The sequence below is a fragment of the Grampus griseus genome (assembly GCF_964374135.1).
Source record: "Grampus griseus genome assembly, chromosome: 1".
NCBI lineage: Eukaryota > Metazoa > Chordata > Mammalia > Artiodactyla > Delphinidae > Grampus > Grampus griseus.
Genome location: NC_139017.1, coordinates 169983241 through 170002955, shown reverse-complemented (window position 1 = coordinate 170002955; position 19715 = coordinate 169983241). Strand labels below are relative to the sequence as shown.

The 19715-nt window shown below is 50.7% G+C and overlaps 1 protein-coding gene across 1 annotated transcript; it reads left to right on the top strand.

Moving 5' to 3' along the window:
- Window positions 1–1124: 1124 nt before the first annotated feature.
- ACTL8 (actin like 8) lies at window positions 1125–4140 on the top strand (the record flags this gene model as incomplete). The annotated part of the gene is made up of 2 exons (XM_082659382.1): window positions 1125–1481; window positions 3391–4140. Exons 1-2 carry the CDS (start codon window positions 1134–1136, stop codon window positions 4138–4140), a joined length of 1098 nt encoding a protein of 365 aa, XP_082515508.1. The 5' UTR covers window positions 1125–1133.
- Between the last annotated feature and the right edge of the window lie 15575 nt (window positions 4141–19715).

Sequence of the window (19715 nt, the reverse complement as noted above, 5' to 3'; positions counted from 1 at the left end):
CTCCACTCTGTCCCATGGATCTATGTGATTATCCTTTCACTGACACCACGTTGTCCTGGCTACTGTGTAGTTTTATAAAGTCTGGAAATCAGGCAGTGACCACACCTACCTTTTCAGCATGTGGTTATTATTCCCCTCCCACTTTACAGATAAGGAAACTGACCACAGTCATGATTAGATGTCCCGCTTATAGCCTCCTGTATATAAAACGTTAGCTGCTCAGCACATACTCAAAATCCATATCTTCTCATCAGCCTGGCCTGATGTTCAGAGTGTGGTCTTTGGAATCTGGTTTGGCTTTAAGCCTTGGCCCTGCTTTTGTTAGTTGTGTGGCCCTGGGAAGGTAACTTTAATCTCTCTGTGCCTCAGTTTCCCTATCATAACATGAGTGTAATAATGGTATCCTCCTTATAGATCATGATGAAAATGAAATGAGACCATTTATGAGGTCAAACCCTATGAAATTGCTGATATTTGATCATTTTTGATGGACACGCATGATAATTTTGCACAGTTCAAGCTAAAATTCAAGTGTTCCTCATAGCACTAGATAGATGAGAGCGTGTATACTCCTGAGATGGTAGCCATAGCTGTCGCTGTCATAGTCACGAGTACTCCTGCCACTCCTGCTCTTACACTGTTATTGTTGAGGGCAGTGGTCCCGAGGCTGATGGTTCGTCTTCCACGTGTCCTCAGTCAGGCAGCCAAAGTCCACCCAGTAGTTCCTATGTGACAAGCTTCTTGCAAGTCTGCAAATTGTAAGTGGGCCTCTGGGGACAGAAGTGCCCACCTGGTACAGACGAGTGTGCCAAATGCAGAGGGAAAAGCTTGGTGGGAAGTAGGGGGGAGGTTGGCAGGACTTCCCAGCTGGGGCCTGTCAGGTGGGCTCTACTGGATGACTGGGAGTTTGGGATAGGAAGAACATTCCAGGTGCAGTTTACAGCTTGTGCAAAGGCTTGAAAGGGGGACGGGCTCAGGGGAGCCTGAGGTTTGATTCTGGGGTGGAGAAGCCAATGGTGGCCTAGAATGGGTTCACAAATCACCCCCATCCTTCCCCCCCACAGGTGGCCCTGCTTTGCTATACATCCTTGAGGAGCTGAATCTAGCAGACCTCTCCCACCTCTGCGTCTGCCATGGCTGCAAGAACCATCGTCATTGACCACGGCTCTGGCTTTCTGAAGGCTGGCTTTTCGGGGTTCAATGAGCCCCAGATGGTCTTCCCGAGCATCGTGAACTACATCCCTTGCAGGGAGAACCCCGGCCCCAGCTACGCCCGGCGGCGCGTGAGCCTAGGCATCGATCTTTGCCGTCCCGACACCTTTAGCTACCCCATCCACCGGGGCCGTGTCCTCAACTGGGAGGGTGTGGAGCACATCTGGTCATTTGTCCTAGAGAAACACAGGCTGGAGAATGAGAACTCCCCTGTGATGGTCACAGAGTTCCCCCTGAAGGAGCCTGCGGACCGTCAGAAGACCCTGGAGGTAAGGTCTTCTCAGGGCTGCCCTCACCAGGGAGCAGGGAACAGCCTGGCACTTGTGTTCAGACAGGAATGGGTATCAGGAACTCTGCTTTCTAAATAATTCGCCCCACGAATACTTACTGAGTAGCTAGTGTGTGCCTGGCACTTGTGTTAGACGAGAGGGGCTCACAGAGGCTCCTCCGGCAGAAAGAGACACAGCAGGTAAAATGCTCTGTGAACAGGGTGTTACCAGGGGTGGGAGGGACGCTGGATACTCATGGATTCCATAAATGTTCACAGATTATATTCTGGCCCTCAAAGAGCTTATGTTCTGGGAGAAGACTTGACCGTGAATAAGTTAACAAATAAGAATTTCAGGTAGTAATCAGTTCTGGAAACAAAATGAAATGGAGTGATAACTGACTGGAGGGAAGAAGGGGAGTCCTTTGAAGAGGGTGATCAGGGAGGGCTTCTTTGAGGAGGTGATTTCTCCCAGTGAGGCTGGAGCTCAGCAAACTAGGGAGGGTGGCAAGAGGGAGACAGGAAGGTGAGGTTTACAGGGGCTGGACCTCATAGGCCTGGTAGGCTATGGGATGTGGTTGGATCTTACTCTAAATCAAGGGTTGGCAAGCTATAGCCGGTGGGCCAAATCTGGCCCACCATCTGTCTTTATAAAGAAAGTTTTCTTGGAACATAGCCACGCCCACTCATTTACATATAGCCTATGGCTGTTTTCACACTGCAACAGCAGAGCTAAATAGTTGTACAGGGACTATAGCTTGTAAAGCCTAAAATATTTACTGTTGTAGATTTGCTAGATAAAATACATGATAGATTTGAAATTCAGATCAACAGCAAATAACGTTTTAGTGTAAGTATGTCTCAAATATTGCATGGGATATACTAAAACGTTACTTGTTGTCAATCTGAAATTCAGATTTTTTTTTTTCTTTTTTTTTTTTGCAGTACGCGGGCCTCTCACTGCTGTGGCCTCTCCCGCCACGGAGCACAGGCTCCAGACGCGCAGGCCCAGCGGCCACGGCCCACGGGCCCAGCCGCTCCGCGGCACATGGGATCCTCCCGGACCGGGGCATGAACCCGCGTCCCCTGCATCGGCAGGCGGACTCCAACCACTGCGCCACCAGGGAAGCCCTGAAATTCAGATTTAATTGGGCATCTTGTATTTTTATTTGCTACATCTGGCATCCTGAGCCGTTTACAGAAAATGCTTCCCAACCTCTGCTCTGAGTGAATAAGCAGCTCCTGGGGGGCTTTAAGTGGGGTTGGGGGAGTCATGTTTGATTTTCTGTTTGAAAAAGAGGACCTTGGCTTCTATTCTATTTGGGGAATGGATGGTGAGGGGACAATATTCTGAGCGTGGGAGTGGAGGGAGGTCCCTTCCACTGAGGGGAGAAGGTAGGCCTGCCGGGGCCTGCAAAGACAGGTAAGTGGCCAAAGGCTACAGAAGGATGGGATGTTACAGCCTTTCTGCATCTGTAGTGTCAGAAACTTGGGGATGCAGCACTTGTATCTTCTCTCATCTCTTCTTTCTTCTAAGTAAATCATTCAGGCTGGAAATCTGGCCCTTCACTATGGCCGCCACTTGTGTCCCCACTGCTCACATAACCCGGCATCTCAGCACCCTTTCTCACAGGCTGAGGTCTCTTCCCACCCCTCCACCAAAATGGTCCTCTGAAAGGCCATCATCAGGCAAGCTCCCAAGGGCCAATCTGGCTCTTTCTAATCCTCCAGAACCCTTCCCTTATTCCCCCAGCATACGCTCCAAGGGGCCAGCTGGTCCCTGCAGGACACAGGTCTGTGCCGACTTCAACATTGTGAGCAGACGTGTAGTGAGGCCTTGGGGGAAACAGAAATGGATCGGGACACTTTGGGGAAAATACCCTGAGTGTCCATCTTCTCCCTTCTTGCAGATTATGTTTGAGTTACTGGATGTCCCGTCCATCTTCCTGGCTGACCAGCTGGAGATGTCCCTGTATGCCTCTGGCCTCCTGACCGGCGTGGTGGTAGATTCAGGCTACGGCCTGACCCGCGTGCAGCCTTTCCATCTGGGCTGCCCCTTACGGTCCAGTGCTAAGATACTGGAGTTTGCAGGCCAGGATCTGTCGGCCTATCTCTTCAAGAGCCTTTTTAAGGAAGATTACAATCGACACAACCTGTTTCAGCTGGATACGGTGGCCACCACTCAGATGACCAAGTGCTACGTGCCGCAGAATCTGGGGGAGTCACTGGACTTTTATCAGAGCCTTCCAAGAGGCTCCGATGAGAATAATGCCTATCAGCTCCCGGATGGCAACCGTGTGGAGCTGACCCCCATGCAGCGGCTGGCTCCTGAGATGTTCTTCAGCCCTGAGGTGTTCGACCTGCAAGGGCCCAGCATCTCCCAGGCCGTCCTGGATTCCATCGAGACCTGCGACGCCTCCATGCACCCGCTGCTCGTCTCCCACCTGATGGCCTGCGGGGGCAACACCCTCTATCCTGGCTTCACCAAGCGTCTGTACAGGCTGATCGCTGATCATTTCTCCTCCACCAAGACCACCATGTGGGTGGGTTCCAACAGGAACTTTAGTGTCTGGCTGGGAGCGTCTGTAGTGGCTCATCTGTCGACTTACAAGTCTAAGTGGATGACCAGAGAGGAGTATGATGAGAGTTTCAAGATGTGACGGGCTGGCTGGCTCCCGGAACCCAGCTCCCATCAGATGGGCATGGGTGGATTCATTTCAGCAAAAGGGGCTGGGCCAGGATGGGGTTAGCTGGCTTTGGAATTCAAAGGTCATGAGGGATTTTTTTTACGTTCTAGGGTTTTATCTTGTTTCAGGAGTGGGATCCAACCCATGGGAGGACAGGGTGTCATCCCTGGAAACCTTCCAGGGGGGTGGTCTGTCACTGGGATGGGAGCGGCCAGCTGCCATCTCCATGCTTAATAGCTACTTGTTTGTCCTGGCATCTCCCTTGGGTTGTCCCGTTCTTTTGGTTGAGTAGGTTTTAACTGGGGCAAGAGAGAATTAATTTTGAGTAGGGGATAGGGAAGGTGGGGATGGGGATAGTTGACGTTTCTAGACCTCCATCCTCTCATTGACTGGGGAGGAGTTGGTGCAGGTAGCCTGGAGTGCCCTTCCGGCCCTTGGGCCCCTGGCCAGGGTCTTGTTTTCTATATGCAAATAAACAACTTGTTTGAAAGTGCTGCCTTCTGTGATGGATGGGGGTAGGGTGGGCAGTCCCTTTGGGGGGACCCAGGGAACGTGAGTATGTGAGTGCCAGGGCGGGGCCAGGGAAGCCCCTGAGGACTCTGGAGACCTGTGAACAGTGGTTCCCACTGAGCAGAATGGATGGGGGCCGGGAGCATCCTCCTTCCGTCGCCACATTCTCCCCATTCATCCCGCACGTACCAGTACTCTGCTGAAGTTTGCGTTCCTATTAGTGTAATATTTATTCAGTAAATATTGGAGAACTGCTATGTGCCTGGTATTACGCTAGGCACTAGGTGAAAGAGATACATGAAGTTTCTGGTTTCAGGAGATTGTCATCTGCTGTGAGGGCGCAGGCGATAGATACAGGCAGACCTGGGCGATGCTGAGGGTTCAGTTCCAGATCACGGCGATAAAGCAAATATCACAAAGAGAGCCTCGTGAATTTTTTGGTTTCCCAGTGCATATAAAAGTTATGTTTACGGGCTTCCCTGGTGGCGCAGTGGTTGAGAGTCCGCCTGCCGATGCAGGGGACGCGGGTTCGTGCCCCGGTCCGGGAAGATCCCACATGCCGTGGAGCGGCTGGGCCCGTGAGCCATGGCCGCTGAGCCTGCGCGTCCGGAGCCTGTGCTCCGCAACGGGAGAGGCTACAACAGTGAGAGGCCCGCGTACAGCAAAAAAAAAAAAAAAAAAAAAATTTATGTTTACACTGGGCTATAGGCTATTAAGTGTATAATAGCATTACATCTAAAAAAAACACATGCCTTAATTTAAAAATACTTTATTGCTAAAAGATGCTCTCATCTGAGCCTTCAACAAATTGTAGTAGTAACATCGAGGTTACAGATCACCATAATAAATATACTAATAATAATGAAGAAGTTTGAAAGATCGCGAGAATTGCCAAACTGTGATACAGAGACATGAAGGGAGTAAATCCTGTTGGAAAAGTGGCGCCTATAGACTTGCTCGACACCGGGTTGCCACAAATCAGTCTGAAAAAAAAAGAGAAAACACCAAAAAAACTCCACAATTATTTGTGAAGCACAATAAAGTGAAGCACAAGAAAATGAGGTGTGCCTGTAGGGAAATCGATTTCAGATGATGATGACTAAAATGAATTAAATGTTACAAGGTCACGTGATCTGGCTGCTGGAGGGATGCCTGTTTTGGATGGGGTGGACCGAGCTGGAGATTGCTGGCGACCATCGGCGACTGTGCCCCTCCCTCCTCAGCACGTTGTGAGGTCACACTTCCCAGTGTCCTCGGAGTTAGGTAGGGCTGACCACACATAGATTCTGGCTGGTTCAGTGGATGCCTGATCCTTAAAATAGCCCCATCAGCCTGTGGGATGCAGTGGATCTAATGGGGGAGGGGCAGAGTAGCAGGTGGAAGGAGGCAAACTGACTGAGTGGAGCAGAGCCCGCTCCCCAGCCTCACCCAGTCCCACGAACCTGCACTGCACTGGGACATGAGGAAGAATCTACTATGTTCAGCCACTGGGCTTTGGGGGTTGTTACAGCAGCGTTTTGCTTATTTTAACTAATACAGAGAAAGAAGTTCTAACTTACTATTTATTTAACAAATTTTTTTTTCTGGTAAGTGGCAGAAGTTGGGTTCAAATCCAGTCTGGGATGTCAACCACTTTGTTATACGGATGCTTCTGGAAGGGGCTTTTGGTTTCCCTAATGTTTGGTTCCCATCTGTCCCTCAGCATTAGGGAACCAAAAGTATAGTGGGTAGAGGATTGACGCCCAGGGAACCCTGATGTTCCAGGAATAGGAGGAGGGATTTGGAGACCACAGTCAAGCTCACCTCATCTTTGACACATGAACCGTATTCTCTCAACCACATCCTTATCCCCGAAATTGAGCCATCAGTGGTCCCCAGGGGCAGAAGTGGGGCCTAGAATGCCCCAGAGATTTGGAGTCAGACTTGAGCCCTGTCAGTAACGAAGCTACCTTGGGCTTCTTCTGAGTCTTCTCTGAGTCTATCAGGTGTACGATAGGGAGTAACACTTTCTCCTCTCAGAGGTTTGGGGGTGAGAATGAGCTAAAATAAAAGATAAGTCATTTTGAAAGCTAGAAAGTTAATTGAAATAAGAGATAGTACTTTAAATTTTATAATTTGATATTTCTCTCTTACTAATCAGGAGTGTTAATAGCAACAGCAGCCACTGTGCCTTGTCGGGCATTGTGGTGAGTGCTTTACAAATGGACTTGCATTTAATCCTCACATGCACACTGTGAAATAAGTGATCTTTGTCCCCACTTACAAATAGGAAAACTGAAGCTTAGAGATGTTAAGCGCCTGCTCAAGTTCACAATCATGCTCAAGCTAATAATGGATTGCCAAATTAGGAATGGATTCAGCATTCCTGGAAGGAAACTAGATTAAAAGTGGCTGAAACATATTGGGATTTTTTGTCTCAGGTAACAAGTAGGCAGTCCAGTGGACCAGTGGTATAGCTCCCTCATCAAGGACTCTTCTTTTCCAATTTTAGTTTGTTGCCTCGTTTCACAAAATAGCTGCAGTAGCTCCTGGCATCACACCCACATTTCTTGCAGGAAAAGGCAGGTTGAAGGGAGTGTGCCATGTATCTGTTTATGGGAAAGCCTCATCCAGCTGACTTCTGCTTATGTCTCATTACTTAGAAGTAGCTGAAAGAAACAGGAGGCAGATGGGCATTGGGTGAGTTAACCCACAGCATCTGTCCCTTGGCAGAGGAGGGATTTGAACCTAGGTTTATCCATACTAAGGCCCAAGGTGTTATGCACAGTTCCAGACCACTTCCCAGTTTTCTGGGCCTTGTTGGACCCCTTGGCCTGAGAGATGCAGATGTGTGATTTTTCCAGGCTTGAGTGAAAGCTGCTTTTGAATTGCAGTCAAGGTGTTGACATACCAAACAGTAATCTTTGTGCTCCAAATCGGTTTATTTGTGTACTCTTGAGCCTTAAAAAGCAGAAGTGGGGAAACACGGAAATGAGTATGAGAGAAAAGAGGGAGATGGAGAAGAGATGGGCAAGGGGTACTTTTTTTCCCCCCTTATTTAGCTCTGGGCAACTGTCATCAGAACTTTTTTTCTCATTTTATTCCAAATGTAACATTTAACCTTTCTGTTCAAGCATCAAATCTGGCTGCCTGGTGTATAATTACGAACTTTTCTTCACTTTCTTCCCCCTCCCCCACCTCGAAAGCTTTTAAAACTCCCTCGCTGGGTACCATCTCTCTCCTTCGACTCTCCAATTAAGTTAAAAATAGTAGCTCCGTGGGGCTGTGCAGGCCATCAACCTAACATGGAACTGCTGGCACGCCAGGCCTGGCAGGGCAGTGAGTGGTGCCCAGAAGATGCCTGTTGGCTCTGGCATTGTCTGGCAGCTGCTCTGAGCTGGGGGAAGCTTATCCTCCACGAGGGGTCCGGGGCTGCCTGCCAGGGGCAACCAGGTGCAGGGGGGTGGGAGGCAGGGTCTTGGCAGCTGGGGAAGGGGCTGGGTGGAGCTGGCAGAGGGGACAAAGGGAAGGCCCCCCAGGCGGGCCGTTCACAGCTGTGAGGGTACAGTCCTGCCAGTTTCTATTGCCAGTTTCTGCTGGGGCTTGGCACCCTTGTATTTGGGTTTGGGGAGGGTTTGGATGCCCAAGTTTCCTTAGATAACCCTGATAGAAGCTTTAGGTTCTGCTGATACAGAGAACAAAGTCAGCGTTAATGCTGAGTACCCTCCTGGCTCTAGAAGAGACTCAGTGTCTCTCCCACCTCTGTGTCCCCTTTCCCTGGAGAGGCAGATGCTGAAATGGACAAAGGCTCATACTCTGAAGCCAGACTGTGCGGATTATCATTCTTGCTGTGCTGCTTTCTAGCTCTGTTGCCTTGAAGGAAGTTACTTAACCTCCTGTACCTCAGTCTTCCCATCTGTAAAATGGGCCCAATAAAGACACCTCCCTCAGGGTGGTTTTGATGATTACCAGATGGTTTTGATGAGTTAACGTATGTAAAACACCTAGCAAGTGCCAGACAAATAAGGATTAGCTATTATTACATCTGTATACACCAGCCTCTATTGATAAAGTCCTCAGGCAAAAAACCTGGCTTTTCTGTTTATTTTTACTTGATCACATGCAGGTAGGTGCTGGTGATACAAAACATCAAAAAGTGTTAACTTTCCAGGGGAAGGCGTTGTAGGGTAATTTGGTGATGGGGCAGAATCACATTCTATACACAAAGGTATCACAGGGATGGAGAGTGGCTGGCTACAGGGAGAGGCAGTCAGCCAGAGGGGTCTACTGTAGGAAGTGATGCCTGAGATGACTCTTGCCAGAGGAGTAGGACTTAGCACATGCTCTTCCTTTTGTTTGGAATGGTTGTCCCTGCTAGCAACCTGATGGCTGCTTTTGACGACCTGGTGTGGGGTTAAATACATGGAACACTTAGAATGGCTGGAGAATGAGGGTAGTAGGGAGTCAGGAAAGATGAAGGTGGAGGTTGGTAGGGCCAGCTCTTGAAAGACATTGAGTGTCACACCAAGGAGTGAAGACGTCCTCCTGAGGGTGATGGGGAGAACTGTCAGAATTGGAAGCAGAGTCATGACATCGCTTGAAGAATTAGAGCTCTGGGTATAGCCTGGACAATGGTCCAGAGAAGATCTGACCAGAGCAATACTATAAATTATGAAAACATGCATTCCATTAGACTCTAGGAGAAACAGGTTTTGTGTTGTCCAGGACCTTGCTTCTCTCTGACGCTTTAGATTGGGAATTTGGTATTGGCGATACTTGGAGTTGTGGTGCGTTCGAGGGACCAACAGATCTTCCTATCGGCAAGCTGATGTCTGGTTGTTGTCAGTTTCGGAGCACATCATCCTGATTGACGGCAGGAGAGACAGCCACCAGTGTGGGGCTTGGGGAGAGTCACCTCCAAGGTGAGAGAGTGAGATGAATTCAGGCTGAGAGCCAGACATGCCCCGTCCCGGGTGGGACATCAGAGCTTGGCTCCATGTACTTTTTCAGCACTGCAAGTCTCGGAACAGCTCCCTGGCTTTTCGCTTCTTTCCAGCCTCATTCGTGATCTCCTCTTCCAAGAAGTCAACCCCTGCTGAGAAAGAAGGAACCGTGGCTGTCCTTTCCTAAGAGCTCTGATGTCAGAGTCAGACAGACTTGGGCTTGAATCTCTGATCCCCACTTGGATGCTGTGTTCCCTGGGGCAAAGGAGAGTCCCTCTTTTTGGTTCTATTGCCTCAACTGTAAAGAGGTGATAACAGTATAATAGTACCTACCTCACAGATATGGGGCTTTAAGTCATTGATTCATTCAACGAATACTTATTAGGCATCTACTCTGAGACTGAAGAATGTTTCTAAAGTGGCTTAGTACAGTGTCTGGGACATAGTAGGTGCTCATTAATGGTTAATTTTCTCCCTGAGTCACTCATCTGTAACAAAAAGCCAGGATCAAAGGCTCTAAGAGCAACCAACTACATATAGGCATCACAAAGCCCAGGTACTGCTGGCAAACTTTCCTCTTCATCCTGTCCTTTTGATGAACTTTTCCACTAAGGTGTTATGACCTTGATATACAACCACTCTCAGGGATCTTTGGAGTTTTAAAGCAGCCCTAAAATCAGAGTGTGAGAGATGGGTCCAACTCTTTTCCTTAATTAAGGCAGAATTCATTGGAACTCTTTGCCTACATTCAGGCCACTTCTCCTGAACCCCAGTTCTGTGGCTAACCCCTCAACTATTAGCTCCCTCCAGGGAGAGAGTGATGCTTAACCCAAGAACACTGGTGGGGTTGAAGACACAGATTCATTTTGAGTCTTACTGAACCCCAGTTGGGTGGTTGGTGCGGCCCAGGACACAGAGGACAGACCTGATCCCCACTGTCCAGGATTCCATGAGGGGTGGACAGGGTAGCCAGAGTCACCTCCTCTGTAACCCTGCACTGTAGGGGTCACCATCTTGAGACAGGACTCCAGGCCGGCAAACCAGGCTCCTGGAGGGGGTGAGGGAGCCCAGCGGCACTTCCTGCTGGAGACCGGCTGGGGGAGGGAGTTGGCCGTAATCCGTGTTTAATTTCTCTGGGTCCTCCATTATAAATTCCATAACTCCACCAGTCAAAACATGACTAATTCCTGGGACTGCAGCCCCCGCCGGGGAGTAGAAAGCCCTGCGCTGTTTTTGCTGCCTTTCATCACCACTAATAAAGGCTTGGCAGTCAGAATTTAGCTGCTGTGTGTGGTTTTCTTACGCATGTGGGTTTCTCCCCCTCCCCCCACAGGGTCGCTATAGAATAAATGCTTGCTTGCTGGGCTGGTTTTCTACCAGCTTTGTAATTTTCCCAGTCTGAAAAGCGGTGGGTTTGGGGGAAGTTTGCAAAGAAGGGGCCACAGTATTCAGGGTTAATTGGGCCTTTGATGATTCTGACAAGGGCAGGACACTGTGATTTATAGAGAAAAGAATGGGTGCATTGAAAGTAAATAGAGCAAAATTGCAGGTGTGATGTTTAACCTGCTGACTCATCCCCTCACCCAGCCAGCTTGACAGCCCTCGTGAGAGCGGGCTGTGCAGGCAATGCCGCTTCGCCCCTCCTATCCCCTGCTAGCGGTGCTACCCTAGGCAGCTTGCTTGACCTTCCTGCGCCTCAATTGCCTTATCTGTAAAATGGTTCTGATGAGTCATCAATCCTGTCTGTACTATAGGGTTTTATGTGAGTATGCACTTAGCGAGGTGCCTGGCCCACCAGATGGAGGCCAAGTAAGCAGGTTTTGGGGAAAAAAATCCCCCATGGTCGTGCCATTTTATCTAACACCTTAGTCATTACATATTCATTAAAAATGTTCCCCGAGGGCCTTGCTAAGGTATTAGTTTGTAATCTTTGCAATAAGCAACCAACTTGGCTTTCATCTCTAAAATTAACCCTCCTGGCCCCCTACCTGGAGTTCAGGTGGTCTCACTGCAGGTAGGAAATGGTCGATTGGTGGAGCCTTAGCTGCAGGGAATCAGTGGGGGCGTGTGGATGGAGGGGTGCGTGCTGAGGGCTGGCCCTGCCTCAGGAGAGAGGGGTGGGACGGTGGGGCCAGGGGCCAATGATGATGAGATGATGAGTCTGGGTGGTGAGCCCTGGGAGGGGCCTTCCAGTGAGTGAGAGCCAATCAGCAAGGAGCTGTAAGGGCTAAAAGAGCAGTTAGAGAGACCTGAGGTTCAGCCCTGGTACCGTCATTTTCTATGGGTGTTAAAGCTGCACTCCAGCTCGGCTGGGACTTGAACCCAGCCAAATCTCAGACTGGGACTTGAACCCATGGTCCCTGACTTAGGAGGGGACTTGAACCCACAGTCTTTTCATTGAAACCACTCACCGGATGTCAGGACTTGCTGAAGCTCAGGTTCTTTTGTCACAGAAAGAATTCAGCGTGAGGCAAAGCGATAGGTAAGAGTGAGTTTATTAGCATAGGATGCTTGTGAGAGATTCAAGTGAGCAGGCAAGGGAGCGCAGCCCCGAGAATGAAGAGGGGTACGTTTTTATAGTCAAAGAAAAAGTGGGGAGGGGAGAAGACCACCTTCTTCCTCATTCTTGGGCAGACGTCAAGGCTTACATCATTAGTTCCTTCTTTGACCCTATATGTCTAACCGGGACTGTCATGGCTAGTTAAATCATACGTATACTAGCAGAAGGGTGGTGATATATATAAAATATGATCATCCATCTCAGGTTTTGGTATGATGTCCCCTGTCACCTAGTTGTTTCCCCTTTCACCTATATTTCTGTCTAGGCTACATGCAGAAGTGCTATTCTTCAAGGACAAATAACTCCCGGACTTCGTGTAACAAGATTCAGACTCCATAGCTATTGTCCTGTGTTTTAACTATCAGGGTTTGTGGCTTGAGTGTGCCTGGTGCCTGAACGCACCTGGTCTTCCTTCTAGGTAGTGTCGCTTGTTGCTAGGTTACTGGACTCTTTTCTTGAATGGTCATTAGTTTACAACGGTCTCCCAAACTCCCTTAAAATCCCCTTTCTGTCTTTAATCCCCTAGTGGCATTATAACTAACTATTTAATGATCCTACTCTATTCCTATCAGTGTGACCTTAGGCTGAACCTCACACTCCTCATCTGTAAAATGGGGATTATAACAGTACCTACCTCATGGTGTACAGAGGGTTATGTGAGCTACTGCAAGCAAAATGCTTAGCGCGGTGCCCGGCATATAGTAAGTGTGCAATGAATGTCGGTCGCTCTTATTGTCGTTGTGATTGTGATGGTGATAATTATTATTACACCTCTTTGTAGCTGCTCTAATGGGGGGCGCTCATTGGCAGTAACAGCCACGTTGTTGTTCTGGGGTTATTGGCCATGCCCTGGGGCCGAGTTTGCTTTCCAGGTGTGGATGGACACCTTCGGAAGGCTGACTCCCTCAAGTCTCGCCTAGCACATCTTAGACCAGCCTCAGCAGAGCTGGCCTTGCACCCACCTGCCCTGAGGTGGTTAACAGTTTTAATGTGAAAAGCCTCTTTTCTTCTAGCTTCTGGGGGATTAGAGTGAAGAAAGAGAATGTCAATGTCAGCCAAGGGCACATCTAAGCAAAACTGTTGACCTGGTGGCCAAGACCTTGAAAGGCAGATTCACCTTGGATAAGTTGGATTAGCAATAAATAATCTTGCTGTTGTCTGTGCCTCCAAAGTATGTCCAGAAACAGCCACTTCTCACCCACTCTAAAGCAGCCGCGGCAGGCCATCCTCTCTCACCTGGGTTTCAGCGAGGAGCTCCCACCTGCCCGAGTGCTTCCAGCTTTGCCCCCCAGGCAGGTTATTCTCCGCGCATGTGGTGGCCGAGGTGAGCCTGTCAAAGGTGAGGTCACATCACACTCTACTTGGAAAGGCCTCCCTGCTTAAAAGCTCGCCATTGGCTCGCATCTCACTCAGAGTAATAGCCAAAGTTCCCGCTGTCCCACAAGCCCAGCTGGGTGTGGCTCCTGCTACACTCTGACCTCTCCTCCTCTCCCTCTCCCTGCCCTCCACCCCCACTGGCCTCCCCAGCGGCCCTCGATCTTGCCAGGTGTGCTCTGACCCAGGCCTTTGCCCTTGCTGTTCCCTCTGCCTGGAGCGTCTTCCCCGGACATCTGCCAGCTCATTCTCTTTCTTCTTGACTACCTTACTAAAGGGGACTTCCCTGACCACCACACCCCACCTGAAAAAGTAGCAGCCTCCACACCCCCTCTTTTTCCTCTCCCTGCTTTATTTTTTAAAATATAAATTTGTCTCTCCACTAGAATGTAACCTGCACGAAGGCAGGACTTCATATTTTGTTCACTGCTGTATTCCAGGTGCCTAGAACAGTGCCAGCACATAGTACCTACTCAATAAATGTTTGTTGAGTGAATGAAAGATTGGATCATCCTTCCTTGAGAGTAGGTCTATAGTCTACACAGAGAATGGGCAGCCAGCTCTTCCTTCTCCCCTGAGGACCAAGCAAATTATGTAGCTCCAAATACCACCAGGATGGATTTAGATGAGCTGGTCACAGAATTTTCTGGCATTGAGTTAAATATTGGCGTGGTCTTGTGGGTACGTTTATTGAACTGACTTTTGAAGAGGTTTGAAAGCCTCTCATCTCCAGGATTATGTATTTAGGTAGCTCCCTCATAGCCCTTTCCATCCTGGGGAGAGATGGGGCTGATTATAGAGATAAAGAAGAAGCCCAGAGAGGTGACAGGATACACTCAAGGTTGTCCACTTATTAGTAGCAGAACAAGGTCCAAATCGGGTCATCTTCTTCAACCACCCTCATTTCCATTTATTGAGCACCTACTATGTCTTAGGCCCCGAAGATTCACAGATGAATAGCTCCCGTCCATGAGGGACTCACTGTCTAGACCCTCGGTCTCACCATCTGAGCTTGCCATCCCCCATCTCATCGTCAAAGGCTCTGTCAACCTTCCTCCCAAATGCTGGAATGTTCCAGGCACATCCTCCAACTAAATACTCTCACTGCCTTCCCCCACCTCTCCGCCCCCATGTCCTCTGCTGGTCCTTCCCTCTCTCGTCCTCTGCCCAGCTCACTCTGTGCCCCTGCCCTTGCGGGCAATGAGCGGGGGGCAATGCCTTTATTCTCAGATATTCATAGGAGGCTCAACGTGACGGTGGCTACTGGAGTCCAGGAAACCTAGCTCACAGTCCTGGGGCAATAGCATAGTTGAGTGGAGAGATCTGAGGCTGTGTCAGTAGGTGGGGGACCCAGGTTCCAAGTCTGGGTTTGCTGTGAGCCTCAGCATTCTCATTTATAAATGAGGATAAGAAACCGCCTTGTCATCATTGGGAGGATAGAATGAGTCATAGCAGGCAAGGTGCCCATCACAGTACCTGGCCCGCTGAAAATATGCAGTGCAAAGCTTGTAGGGTGGTGGTTAAAGGCGTGTTTCCTGGAGCCCAAAGGCCTGGGTTCGCATCCTGACTCCATTGCTCTCCAGCGCTTTGACCTTGGAGAAGTCACTTGACATTTCTCTGTCTCATTGGCAGACTGGAGTGAATGTCTGCCTGGGAGGCACTGAGAGCCTATGGGAAGGCCACAGCACAGGCGCCTTCTTGGAATCAACCCATTGATTGCTTAAGAAAAAGACTGGAGTCTTGTAGAAAAAAATAGGAGCAGCAAAGTCTCTTTCAGCTCCCCGATTTACAGATGGGGAAACTGAGGCCCAGGGAGGCAGAACAGAGACGCTGACTCCCAGGCCTGCCCTCTCTCCCCAGGCCTGCTGTTGCTGTGTCTCTTCCACCCTCCCAGGGCTGGAGGCTCAGTGGGGGCTTCGTGGCAGCATCCTGCCCTCCCCTCTGTGTGACACCTCAAAGGGGGTGTCCTTGGGGGGCCTGGAGATGACGCGCCACTCATGCCCACTCGAGAGACTCAGACTCAGTTCCACGACACCTGCTTCGTTCCCCCCAAATGAGAAAAAATGCCTTGGATACGCCTTGTGTCGCAACCACCCCTAATCGGCAAACCCTGTAATTCTCTGAAAGAGAGAAAAGGAAAAAAAATGCCAACGTAGTCTGCCCGACTCCTGGGCCAAGATTTAGTGACGGGAACTGTAGCGAGGTCTCGCATTACTGAGCCTTCATTACTTTTACAAAATATGTTCCGGTGGGTTCACCCGCAGCTGTAAAGCGCTGTCGTAAATAATTAAACTCCACTTGTCAAGGGGGCCGAGAGGGGTTGGAGAAAACGTGATACTCTGCAAGGAGCACTGGGCTGGGAGACAGGAATTCTGGGACCCATCGGGGCTGAGTCTTGTGACCTTGAACCAGCAGCTTCCTCTGTCTGGGCCTCGGCTTCCCCAAGTGCAGATGAGGAGGTTGGAGCAGGCGGTCTCCAAAGCCCCTGCCGGCTCTGACAGTCAGTGATGCTCTGCTCCAGTGAGCATGCATTTTTGGGAGGACGGTTCCAGCCCCCCCCAAACTACTTCCTTCTAGGCATCCTTCTATGTATCCAAGTTCCAGGCACCCTGTCAGACCCTTGAGAAAGCAGGTGGTCATGGCACAGGCGGTCTCAGTTCTTTAGAATCTCACAGTCCAGCAGAGAAAGCCACTGGGAAACTGATCACCACACTAGGGAAGCCCAGAGCCCCGTGGAGGCACAGGGGAGAGCCCAGGAAGGCTTCCTGGAGGAGGTGCTGTTGGGCTCAGCCCGAGAGAATAGGTTGGGGTTAGACAAAGGAGGGCATTTGGGGAAGGGAATGGCCTGTGCAAAGGTGCAGAGGACAGCCCAGGAGTTAAAAGTCTGGCTGGCGGTTCTGTCAAGGGCAAAGCTGGCCCGGGAGGGTTGGTGGGTGATAGGAGCCCACCTGGGGGTCTTGAATGTCTGGCTGAGGAGTGTGCTTTATAGCAAAGGTAGTGGAGCTTCCCCAGGTCTGTGCCTCCACCTTGGCAAAGCCAGGTTAGAGTTTAGGTACCTTCGCCCCCTGCCCCACTCTGTCCCTTGTTTATTCCTTCCTTTGATTTGGTGGAGTGTATTAGTTTGCTCAGGCTGCATGACAAAATACCACAGCCTGGGGGTGCTTAAACAACAGACGTGTATTCCCTCACGGGTTCTGGAGGCTGGGAGTCCCAGGTCAGGCGCCAGCAGGGCTGGTGTCCTCTGAGGCTTCTCCCTGGCTTGCAGGTGGTACCTTCTCTGAGCCTCACACTGTCTCTCCTCTGCACATGGCCCTGGTGTCTTTCTGTGTCCTGATCTCCTCTTCTAGTAAAGACGCCAGTTCAACTGGCTGGAGGATTAAATGACCTCATTTAACCCAATTACCCCACCTGCAGCTCCTTTGGCCTTCCGTGGGATTCTCGCCATCCTCCACCTCCTTCATGGTCTCTGACTCCTTCGTGCTGAGGCCTCCTTGCCCCTCCAGGGACCTTTCTGATCATCTCCCTCCCCCCACCATGACCCACATCTTCGGTCTCTGGGAGACACTGTGCGTAACCAACACTAGGCTTTAGGTGTCCCCTCCCCTCCCCCACATTATCATCCTAACTTTTCCTGAGTCACTGTCATTGTTGTGCCCCCGCTGCCCAGGCACGTAGGGGTCTCATATCTAACTCTCCAAGTGGTCTTGCTGAAGACCCCCCCTCCCCGGGCTTCAGGGAAGTGCTGGCAGCCCAACTTCTCTTAGGGGGGAACTCTCAGAACTCCAACAACACTGCCCCAGATCCCCTCCTGGCCTTTCCAACATGTTCTAAGCTGGAGGTGGGAGTGCAGGGTGGCAGGGCCAGCTCTCACCACATCCTTTGAAATCCCGCTTGGGTGGCTCACGCCTCATCTCAGAACACAGGTGTGCCTGGCATCTATCATGTATTGTTTTTGAACCTTATCTGAAAGGGAGACCCAAATAGTTCCATTTTAACATCCAGTTGCCCTCGAACATACCTCAAGTGTTCCCACCCCAGGACCTTTGCATGTGCTGTTCCCGCTTCCTCTGCCTAAATCTCCTGTCCCCAGATCCCTGCCTCATATAATGAACTCAAATATTTCCCCTTGTCGTGCATGTCCTCCTCCCCAACTGGTCACGCTGTCAAATCACCCTGCTCTTTTTACCCCTAAAGAGTACTTATCAGGCCCTGAAATGATTCATTTGTTTGTTTGCTTATTGTCTGTCTCTGTGCCGCTCACCCTTCCTCCACTGACCTTATAGCACATTAACTCTATGGGACTTGGTCGCTTTTGTTCACTGTGACCGCAGCACTGACAGTGGTACCTGGCCCGAAGCTGATACTCAGTAAGAATATGTTTGGGTGATCTTTCCACTCCCTCTGATCAGTCAGTGCAAGAGGTCCACAGTCTAGCCTGTAGGATTTGATCAAGACATTGGGACATCTCAAAGGGTCCAGGTAACAGGGACCACAGAGCTCTGTCCATCTGTTTGATGCAGGTGGCAAAGGCAAGTCCCTGGTCAGAGTGGCATGAGCCAGGTTGTCCCGCTCTCCCTGGGTCCTCTTCTACACTGGATGAGTCAGGAGCTGGAACACAGATGCTCACACCCCAAGCAAGACCTCAAGGGCCAGGGGAGGTGGGTGTGAACATTGAAACAGGAAGAAGCAGGGAGATGAGGTGTCAGTGAGATGCTGACCACCTCCCTGCCCAGGTGGAGGCCATGCAGGGTCCCTGAGGTTGCCCAGCAGGGAGAGGAGGCCCAGCTGTGAGCGGGGTTGGTCTGGGGGCGCGGAAAGTGGAGCTTCACCCAGGGGAGGACCAGCCGTCCCAGTAGGCTGCACTATGGGCGAGAATGATCAGACTAGCGATGGGAGAGCAGGAGGCAGGTGGGCAGCTGGGCAGCCGGGCAGAGGAAGCCAGTCTAGCCAAGGGAGAAGCAGTTGGAGACTGACTTCCTCAGGGGCTGGGGCCCTGGTCTCAGCTTCCCTTGGCTGGCGTGGCTTCAACCCATGTGGAGGAGAGTGGCCTAGTGGCCCAGGACACAATACCCAGCCTGAAGCTCACAGACATTCCCTTTGTCCTAATCTTTTTAAAAATTTTTGGTCGCACCACACGCGGCATGTGGGCTCTTAGTTCCCCGACCAGGGATCGAATCTGTACCCCCTGCAGTGGAAGCGTGGATTCTTAACCACTGGACGGCCAGGGAAGCCCCTGTCCTAATCTTAATGAGATCAGAATTTTAAATGAGCCCATTTACCTGGTGGGCAACAGGGCAGCTGATCACCTACTGTGTGCTCACTGCTGTGCTAGCCACCACCTGGCAGGGTGGTGAGGCGGGTGCGTGTATATATACCTCCCTGGGGTTGTGAGCAGATGCTCCCCAGGACATGGCAGCCCTCACCCGGGTTGGGCCCAATGTGCCTGGGAGTCGGTTTTCTAGGAAGGGTTGGGGGCTGATGGACTAGCCTAGCTTCCTCGCCCATCCCTTGGGGGTGGCAGCCCTGAGCTGTTCTCCATGTAGTCTCTCAGAGAGTCCCTTGGGTCCATCGTGGTAAGTGCTCAGGGCTCACCTTCATCGCCTCCCTCGCCCACTCCTCTCCCTTCCAACTCCCTTGCTGGGCACATGGCTTCCCGGGGTCACCTCCTTCATAATTGACCACCCAAATCCTTGTCTGCTTTGGCGGGGAGAACCCCAAGCAAGAAAGGTGGTTGGGAGAATAGAAGAAGATGGAATGTGTTGTTTATATTATGGAGAAAGACAAGTTCAGAGAGGTTAGGCAGCTTCCCCCATGTCGCCCAGCCAGGAAGGGAGGAGCCAGGCTCAGAACCCAGGGCTGTTTTGGTCCACGAGGCCCAGAAGGTAACGTGGAGAGAACAAAGAGGAGCTGGGTTTCTGGAGTCAAAGCCTTGCTAAACTCTTGCTTATAGGACAGCAAAAGGTCCCTGGGCTTGGCTTCCAGAAGATTCTGCAAGGGGCAGAATTTAAAAGAAATGTTGCTGACCCCAAATCCAGGGCTGGAGGACCCTGCAGGGCAGGGGCCAAGGGGTTAACACTGTGTACATTAAAATGAGGAGAGTCCAAGAGACGAGGTGTCTAGCCAGGTCCAAGGGCAGTGGGCCCGGGCAGCTGTGGGGTCAGAGTGGGAGGGCCGCCCAGCAG